The 9910-nt window shown below is 44.2% G+C and overlaps 1 protein-coding gene across 4 annotated transcripts; it reads right to left on the bottom strand.

Annotated features, from left to right (window-relative positions):
* Window positions 1-145: 145 nt before the first annotated feature.
* LOC311117863 (riboflavin transporter 2) lies at window positions 146-7254 on the bottom strand. 4 transcript variants are annotated; one of them, XM_084157574.1, is made up of 6 exons: window positions 4390-4669; window positions 4072-4124; window positions 3788-3958; window positions 2156-3231; window positions 1711-1834; window positions 146-1423 (listed from the first exon to the last, which is right to left on the bottom strand). In XM_084157574.1, the coding sequence occupies exons 4-6, from the start codon at window positions 3184-3186 to the stop codon at window positions 1211-1213; spliced, it is 1368 nt and encodes a 455-aa protein (XP_084013700.1). In that variant the 5' UTR covers window positions 3187-3231; window positions 3788-3958; window positions 4072-4124; window positions 4390-4669; the 3' UTR covers window positions 146-1210. The 4 variants fall into 4 exon arrangements, with proteins under 4 accessions (XP_084013700.1, XP_084013701.1, XP_084013702.1 ...); XM_084157575.1 differs by lacking the exon at window positions 3788-3958; XM_084157576.1 differs by lacking the exons at window positions 3788-3958; window positions 4072-4124; window positions 4390-4669 and adding an exon at window positions 7140-7254.
* Window positions 7255-9910: the final 2656 nt, after the last annotated feature.

Genomic DNA, 9910 nt, shown 5'->3' on the forward strand with positions numbered 1-9910 from the left:
CTAGCCTGACATCTACTGGTCAAATTCTGGAAGCGAAGGCTCTTAGTATGTTTAGGATTACAGTGACGCATTATATCCATGCTAGTGATAAATAAACTACAGAAAGTTGATGAGGTCAGCAATTAGTACAGAAATACAACAAATATATATGTAGAGATCTTCATTGACATGAGCCATACATAATTACAGTGCATTACATTAAAACTGCAGTAAGGTCGTATACAAACACGTAACACAAATTTTGGTTTAGAAAAAAAATACATAAAACATAAACTGGTAAAGAATAAACAGAAATGACCTTTTGGTTGAAATGTGCAGTCCTAGAAACTCCAAAATGAAGGCACTGTTTTGTCCCAGTAACATATCCCAATCATTTAACATTTTAGTCATTTAGCAGACGCTCTTATCCAGAGCGACTTACAGTTAGTGAGTGCATACATTTTCATACTGGCCCCCCGTGGGAAACGAACCCACAACCCTGGCGTTGCAAGCGCCATGCTCTACCAACTGAGCTACAGGGGACCAATCATCACTGTTATAACACTATACCTTCACGTAAAACAAGGCATTAATCTTCTCTTAAAGAAGAATTGTAAAAAGCTTAGCAATAACATACAATCATCTTTGTGGTCTTTGTAACAATAAAAGTCTGAGACATCAATAAATTGGCCTCCCACAGTGTTTAACCCTAATATAGGCATACTGAGTCGTATTCATTAGGGCACACTGTATAGATTTCGGGTCTTAATTTGAGCCAGTTTGCTACAGCAGGAAAATAATCCTGCAGCAACAGGAAATGTGAATTATTACGTGGATTATAATTAATGGGCATTTTTGTAGGGGATGATACATTTTTGCAAGGGAAAATTAAGTCTGAAATGTCAAAGTGGAAATTGCAAACTTCAGAAGCCTTTTTAAACCTCAAATACACTACACGTTTTGCACTACCTGCATTGCATAAAAAGCTATCTTGCAACAGGGTGATCAAATTAAGATCCTACATCTGTAGTAAAACGTTTTGAAACTTTATTCAACGGAAAACAAAGACAAGCGGTTTGGTGCCATTTAGTTCCTAATCAACCATAGGGCAACAGACTAGATACCTTAAAATCAGTTTAAAGAGACAAACTCAAATGATGAAAGATATATTTCCAGTGTCAACATTTTTGTTTTCTACAGTAAGTTTCAACAGTAAGCCACATCTTGATCCCTACTTTGGGCACTTGGTGTTACAAGGGTCCCCTGATTTGAACAGTCCATAGACACTGACCAAGGGAAACATGGACAGTGCACCCAGCATGGAGCCAAGCTGCACTACCGCTCCACACCACACGAGGGCACTGTGGCCCTCATCCCGAAGGATCACCCCAATGATCACCTTCACATAGGAGAGGGTCAGGACAAACAAGATCCAGGCTATGACCTACAACAGAGAGTAGATAGACATTACAAACAAAATACTAGCATTGTGTCAATATTCACAGTACATTAGAGGATTTCAACTGCATACTGAATAGCATTGACATGAGTTTGATTGTTTAGGAAGCCTTTGTTTGACCTCAAACCTCCCATTTTCACTCAGAAACATGTCGTTTTTAATGGCCCAATGAAATCAAATTGACAGTAATGTGTTCAGATGTTATCAGCAATCTCGCAACGGAACACATGTATTTTCTGTATTCCATGACATAATAACAGAAAGAGCCTTACTATGAGTGCTGTTCCTGAGGCGCTGTGGACTAGTAGAGGACAGGGGCTCAGTGCAGCCATGGCCATGATGTAAGTACCAAACCCTGTCCCAACTATTGTCAGAAGCCCAATCAGCACCAACGACCTGAAAAAGGACAAAGATGAGATACAAGGTGAGTTGAGGAAGTGGGTTGGAAAATTCAAGGTGTTTGGATTATAGAAATGATCTGTTGAAGTACTGTATGTTTTAGGATGAGAGTACAATGTTATTAAAAGCTGTTTATTCTATATTTTCTTATAGAAGTCAACTTGATTCAGTGACTGCCAGTCATTCTATTTCCGCCATTACAATGACTCCTCCCCATTTCTACCTTCAACAGCCTTCACTGGTGACTGCATAGATCTGAGAGTCTATGGTCAGTAAATTATCAATCAGTCAGTTATGCTAATCCAGAGTTGGGCTTACCTTAAGGGCAGGAACATTGCGATGAAGCAGGCCACAGGGTTGGCCACGGCTGCCATGGTGGCAGCCAGATGGTAGGCCTGGTTCCCATAGGGCAGACAGGAGTAAGACTGCACCGAGGGTAGCACTGCATTGGTCAGGGCATTGACCCAGGCCAGAACCACAAAGATGAACGCCACCTCCAGCCTACTGTAGAAGCCCATCCCGAAGGCGCTCCGCCGGGCTCTCTGGGGGCCATCTGGAGAACTGATCATGGGCTTCTCCTCTGGTGGTCTGTGAGACAGGGACAGGGCTTGGTCGCTCTTCTCCTCCGCCAGGCCTCTGTTGAAGTAGTGCTCGCGCTTCCTCTCCCTGGCCACGGCCGGGTGGTGGTTGAGCAGGAGGAAGGCGGCCAGACACACCACCATCATGGCACTGAGGAAGAGGAAGAAGACCTGGGCCGAGAAGTTAGCGGACTGGTATTGAGCATGGAGCTCACCACTGGCCCCTACAGAGGAGTTAATCCCTAAGGTTCCATTGGCCACTGTAGCATTCTGACAGTGAACCACCCCCACCCCCTGCACCAGAGCCACTACGGCAGGCACCAAGCCACTAAGGCCCTCCCCTACAAAGTACGTAGTGAGGTACTGGGGCCCGAGGCGCATCATGAAGGGTAGGAAGGTGACCGAGGAGGTGCAGTCCACCACGGAGAGTAGGAAACAGAGCACTAGGAGGGGTACACTATGCGTAGCGCCCGCTAGGGGCACCGTGTGCTTCCAGAGGAAGGCCAGGAGGAAGGTGGCGACCACGCCCAGGCCCACTATGGAGTAGATGACGGGCCGCTCGTCCAGCTTGCCCGGGCGGAAGCGGTGCATGAGGGTGATGAAAAGGGGCCCCACGTTGGCCATCTGGATGAGCACAGTGAGGTAAGAGGGCAGGTACCAACCCTCAGGGATTTCGGGCACGATGAGGGGCAGCTCCACCCACACCCCGTTGATTGCCACCCAGGAGCCCATGCCAAAGAGGCATGCCAGCACGTGGGTTAGGAGAGTCATGGTGAAGGGCAGGGGCACAGCCAGTAAACAACTTGCTTAAAGGACCTGAAACACACAAACAATGCACAATTCCATTATTAAAATGCAACAACATACATTGCCATAATACTGATCATGTACTGATATTTGTTGGGGTGTTGAAAGGCATAATTACCAACAAACTATTCCTTGTACCAGAACACAGAACTAAATCAATGTGCTGCTAAAAGAACCATTATCAGCTCTGTAACATCAGCACAAAGACAACATTATATGAACACATTTCCATAGTTCCCTTGGTTCTCCTCAAGGTTAGCCTACGTTCTCCTCAAGGTTAGCCTACGTAAGTGTTGGTGGGATTTCCCTCTCACACACGTTGTCATTGGTTACAAAAGCCATCCTGTCTGCTATACAGTATAAGACCATAAGACTCAGACTCAGCAGCCTTCCCACCCCCGAATGTTGAGTCTGGCACAGAGTACCTGACCTTTCACACACAAACACACTAGTCTCAGAACAGCCCCATACACAGGCTGAACATACACTTCATCCTTTTCTGTGGAAGTACAACATGGTATGTGGTAAAAGGGTGTTGCAGTGACTTCTGCTGATTCATAGCTACCTGTAATTCAACGTCTGTAACTTAATAGTTGATGAGTCACTTCACTCACTAGTGTAGCTCAGTTGGTAGAGCATGGCGTTTGCAACGCCAGGGTTGTGTGTTCGATTCCTCACGGGGGGCCAGTTTAAAAAACAAAAAGATAATGTAAGTCGCTCTGGATAAGAGCGTCTGCTAAATGGCAAAAATGTCAAATGTAAATGTATGAATGGAGAGAAACACTGTTTTTATTTACATATATACTGATACACACACACTTATATTTTACAGAACTACTGTATGCTCACAGTAACTCTCCATAGTTCCTCTCTTCCCGGTTATTCTTCAGCGTGAATCCATCCTACACGGAATACATAGTAATTCCACAAGCCTCTGTAAATCCATCTGCTCCACGCTGTAGCTGAGCCAGTTTGTTAATTAGGCAACATGGGATGTGAGTGATGGGGAAATAGTCAAACCAATAGTACTACTGGTTAGACTATTTCCCCATCACATGTTGCCTAATTAACAAACTGGCTCAGCTTTAGTGTGGAGCAGATGAATTTACAGAGGCTTGTGAAATTATTTTCTAATTCCCCTTAGACTCAGACAGATTACGATCTTACCTTGTGATGGAGTGGGACTGCCTATTGTATCTCCTTCTCTTTTGGGTAACTTCTCACTCCATTGTGATCAGAGCAATATCTGGCTGCGTTACATCAGCAGGCAAGGGTGTGCATTCAGTTCGTTACCCTCCCCCCTCTCTATCTCTCTTATACCCACACTCTGACATACACGCACACCCACACTCACGAGACTTCCGTGTCGCAATTTAACTGACAGAGCAGGAAGTACGCAGAATCCTCATCTCTATGACACCGTAATCCCCCGGATTTAAAGGAGCCGCTTTCGAAAATAATTTAGCAATGTGCTCTACCTCCCTGCAGCGCTTCAGAGCACTAGAACAGGCTCAAACTGCAGTAGCAGTAGCAGCAGGGGGAGGGGTCAGCTACTGTACCCTCCCCCTCTCCTCCACCCCTATAAAATATGACCTTGGCTCTGCCCCCCTAAACAGGAAATGTTGGCTGTAGCGTGACTGAAAGAGAGAGAAGGAGGGAGGGAGAGCGAAAGAGGCAGCTTCCTAGGTACACTACTACACACTAGTCATAAGAATCTGTGTATTTATAACTGAACGTTAGAGGGCAGTTCTGACTACTCAAGATTGGTTTTAGGAGACTATAACCTGAGACAAGACACTACTACCAACGTCGCTACTCCTAGTTTCCAGTACATATTTCATTTTGCACTGATCTAAAAGGGTGATGAAACAAGTTGCTACTTTGTGCCCCTGAGTAACCTACTCAAAGGAAATGCAGTATATGCTACCTTGACCACTTTGTGTATCTGTAATGTCTATGACGTTACTGTAATGCAACACACCCTAAACACATGGATATCAGGATTGACTTGTTTGCTCAACCTTCTTCCTGTCCCACACATTCTCAGCATATCTCTTCAACAACCTTGAGTCCTTTACTGTGGCTACCCTATAGAGATCGATACATGTATTTATCTCTATGTCCTACCCTCTAGTATGGTGCCTATACATGTTGTCACAATCATATTGTGCTGTTGATATTTTCTAATAGTTAATTTGACATAACACGATTTTGGCTGGGGTTCAATCCGAAACCGCATTACAGCACGCTTGACATTTAAAGGTAATTTCCAATTGAGCTGACATTGCAGCGTTTACCTAGAATGTTGTCGACAACGCTTTGTTTGGAGTACATCATGCCTCAAATCTTTCCCGCAGAGGGATTCAGTTAGCTAGCATTTGCTTTAGTTTGCTGTTGTCAAATGATTGTCTCCTGATTCAGATAAATGTTGGGCTGTGAAATGTGATCCAACACTGCATTATGTAGCTGGAGCATATGAACCAGTCTAATGAGAAAAAGTTACCCCTATTAGCATTCAATTTAAACCATGCAATAACAAAGGATTATTACCTAATTGTTTTTCTATTTTCCCCTAACAGAAACACCAGGTATTTCCTCAATCTCTTACGACTTTGTTTTTGCCAGAAACAAGATGGAGGCAGCCTATAGTGAACATGTGTTTCTTCACAGCAAAGAATTGGCTGTGAAGTGCACTTTTGGCAAAATACATACATTTATAAAATCACACAGTGTGGCAAACTCTGTTTTATGAAACAAGTAATTAAACTAAGTCAATTTTGTTTAACCATTTACAATAAATCTTCAGTAGAAATCAACAAAAATCTCAAGTTCGCCTATTGTACTACTAAAACGCTATTGAATATAAGGTACATTGCCAGTAGACCAGTAGATGGTGGTAAAAGCATTTGATTGAGTTTTTTCCTTCACCTCTTATAAAAGGTAGGCCAGACAGTTCTAAAAGAGAAAGACAGAGTGATATGAAGACTGATGAGAAAGTACGTTAATCTGCATTTTATATTAACATGCAATGCCATGGCAATTGTATTTCAACTACCCCATGTATTCCAGGGAAAAGCTATAACATCATCCATACTGCATGTCACCCATTTCAATTAGTTTGGCATTGTATAGCTGTAACCAATCTCCAGCCATTTTTTCAACTTTACATTAATAATAATTTTGACAAAAAGACTTCAACTTTTTCTTCCTTGTTCAATCCTTGGTAAATTGTATGTTGTTGACTGTAAAATAAGACATGGAAATAATTGCAGTCAAGTTAAATGACTAAAATGTAAATGTAAAGTTAGTTTCACACAGATTACTTGCTAGAAGAAGAAAAACGAAAGAACACCAAACTTCATATTGGACATACTGTACTGTACCACTAATTGCTAGAAAAGGGGGTATACAACTTAATGTAAATTGACATTTAAATCCTATGAGGTATGTCATCTTAGGTAAGATGGGGTTAGTTTGGGACACCTGCCAAATACATACAGTACGGTAAAGTAAGAAAAATAGAAATTATCTTTGAAGAGACCTGATTAACTTGTTGCATCTCTCAATCCAAAATGTTATGCCATTTCTTTTCCAAATACAGTCAAATATGCTTCTGTTAGTCCATCCCAATTACTGCGTAAACTTGATAAATGAAAGTTATGCACACCTGAAAAGTAATTGTGTCAAATAAAATGTATAAAAAGACAGTAAAATAAAAGCTATGATTTTATAACTCAATAAGCAACCAGGAAAAATACCACCCCATTATATATCTATACCAGTGGTCCTCAACCTCAGATGGCCATGTAACATGATGGTATTCAACTCAACTCTTTTCAAAACATTACATAGTAGTTCTTCATCAACAAATGACACATTTCCAATCCTGACAGAAACACCTAACAGCAAGCGCCTACCTGACTCTGTAAGCTTCCTCTCAGTCAGACAGAGTTGGATGCAGTTGATGAATGTTGGCTGCCGGTGTTTGAGTCCCACAGTGGGATGTGATGGTCCTCTGAGGGAGTATGTGTGTGTGAGGCTGCCGTGCTGATACACAATGCTCTGGAGTGACCTTGTGCAGGTTGCTGATGTGTCTGTCTGTTAAATAACAGTGGGATGATTCTGTGTGTGTATAACTACTGTACCAGACTCTCACGTGACTCGGGAGGGCTTCGCTGCACTTTGGTTCACAGGGGTCCAGTCAGGGAGCCAAAGTCCTGGGCTACAGAGGCTGGAGAGGGGGAGAAGAGCTGGGTGGCTGTGGAAGTGGGGTGGTGTAGTATGGTTATGCCCTCCCTGCTGGTTGGGAGGGTGGGTGTGCAGCGCAGCTTCGCCAACCATACGACTTTGGACAGCGGCTTGTGATTTTTGACTTCAGAGGGGGGGCTGCAGGGTAGCTTTTGTTCAGCATAAATTCCATGATGTCAAATGAATGGAACTGATTGGCCTGGAGCTTGATTAGATGGGAGTTGATTTGAGGGCAGAGAACGAGCACCCCTCCACCTTCTATCTCAACCCCCCTCCTCTACTCAAATAAGGCCAGATTGTTATTTTCCTAAACATTTCCTCAAATTATTATTACCCTGATTTGATGCTTACTCATAAAAACTTACAGTAGATGCATTTTACTGAGCCTCTATCATCTGAACCTGCCACCAAAGAGAGAGCATTTCTAACAATCTTTGTTAAGAGGCTTAACACGCACACTACCAAGCTTATCACATTTTTGGTGCTGGGGGTTACTGACCCCAAAATCAACATTGTAGAAAAATAAATCATAATCCTGCACACATCCTTTACCTTTGCACATTTGTTGTCAACATTCTTTGTCACATTTCTATTTCACCAGATTTGAATGCAGGGCGTATACTTTTATTTGATTTCTGCTGATAAAGTTATGGAGTTCCGAAAACATATTGTTTATTATTTTTGACGTTTTTAGCATGCTTTTTACAAAATTAAAGCTGCTCCGAATACCCCAAACCAAAAAAATAACCAAATAAAAAACAACCCTGTTTGTTCCCTGAGCCCTCCCCATCCCTCCCACATAGCCACCCACATGCCCACCCACCTACACCCACATGCCCACCCATCTCCACCTCTGCCCACCCATCTCCACCTCTGCCCACCCACCTCCACCTCTGCCCACCCACCTCCATCTCTGCCCACCCATCTCCACCTCTGCCCACCCACCTCCACCTCTGCCCACCCATCTCCACCTCTCCCCACCCATCTCCACCTCTGCCCACCCATCTCTACCTCTGCCCACCCACCTCCACCTCTGCCCACCCACCTCCATCTCTGCCCACCCATCTCCACCTCTGCCCACCCACCTCCACCTCTGCCCACCCATCTCCACCTCTGCCCACCCATCTCCACCCACATGCCCACCCACCTCCACCTCTGCCCACCCACCTCCACCTCTGCCCACCCATCTCCACCTCTGCCCACCCATCTCCACCTCTCCCCACTCATCTCCACCTCTGCCCACCCATCTCCACCTCTGCCCACCCATCTCCACCCACATGCCCACCCATCTCCACCCACATGCCCACCCATCTCCACTTCTGCCCCCCCATCTCCACCTCTGCCCACCCATCTCCACCTCTGCCCACCCATCTCCACCCACATGCCCACCCATCTCCACCCACATGCCCACCCATCTCCACCTCTGCCCACCTGCCACCCTTGCTTAACCTATCCTAACATATTTGTTTCTATTTCGCAAGCTTTTCATGCAGGGCTTATACTTTTCATCTGATAAAGTTATAGAGTTACGAAAACGCCTTTGTTAACATTTGCTAAGATTGACTTTTTGTAATCCAGGATGATTTGTCTGATTCATGCGCCCTATAGCCATGGGATTAAGGTGGATGTCAGGCAGTGATTGGCTGTGAATTGTGAACCATCCTCAGTAACACAGTTCACTGGACTCTCATTAAGTTAGCTCTTTCCTGTCTTTGGGAAGGGATCCAAGCTGCAAGGCATTGTTCTTTCCTTCATTATCAGCACAGTGAGAGTGTTGAGTCTGCCAAGTAGGACAAAATTACTCCCACTTGACTCTGCAGTTGAAGGAGCCCATAGTCTGCCTGGAGGAATTTGCTCTCATTGGGCACATTCACTCAAAAGTATAGTCAGCAAAGTCAATTGCCTAAGATGCTGAGGCACTGAGTAGCGTTACTAAATAGGTATACAGCCTAATATGGCAAACGTGTTTCCCAACATTACAGATACCATCCTGTATAGCTACAGCGGTACAGTCAATAACCAACTCTCACCTGATTTTGTTTTGCAACTCCCTCTGGTCCTTCTGCAGGACATTCACATCATGTGCTATCCTGACTGAGACACCCTCTGTCCAGAGCTGAAGGGTTAACGACTAGGGAGAACAGAACATTGGTCTATTTTGAACCCCTTGATAGGGTATCATAACTGTCCTGATGTTGTTTTGTTAGACAATGTCATGCTTCAACAATTAGAGAACAGTATTTTGATGTTGCATTTTGATGTGTGTGTGGGAACCAGACCTGGGTTCAAATAGCATTATGTCTTCATTCAAATACTTTAGCTGCGCTTGATTTCAGCTTGCCTGGCGCAATGGAATTAACAATGAAATATAGTCCTAAAACTGCAAACACCACCCATCTAGCACTCCAAGCAGGCTCAATATAACACAACTCGGGGCTCT

The sequence above is a fragment of the Coregonus lavaretus genome (assembly GCF_964263955.1).
Source record: "Coregonus lavaretus genome assembly, chromosome: 3".
NCBI lineage: Eukaryota > Metazoa > Chordata > Actinopteri > Salmoniformes > Salmonidae > Coregonus > Coregonus lavaretus.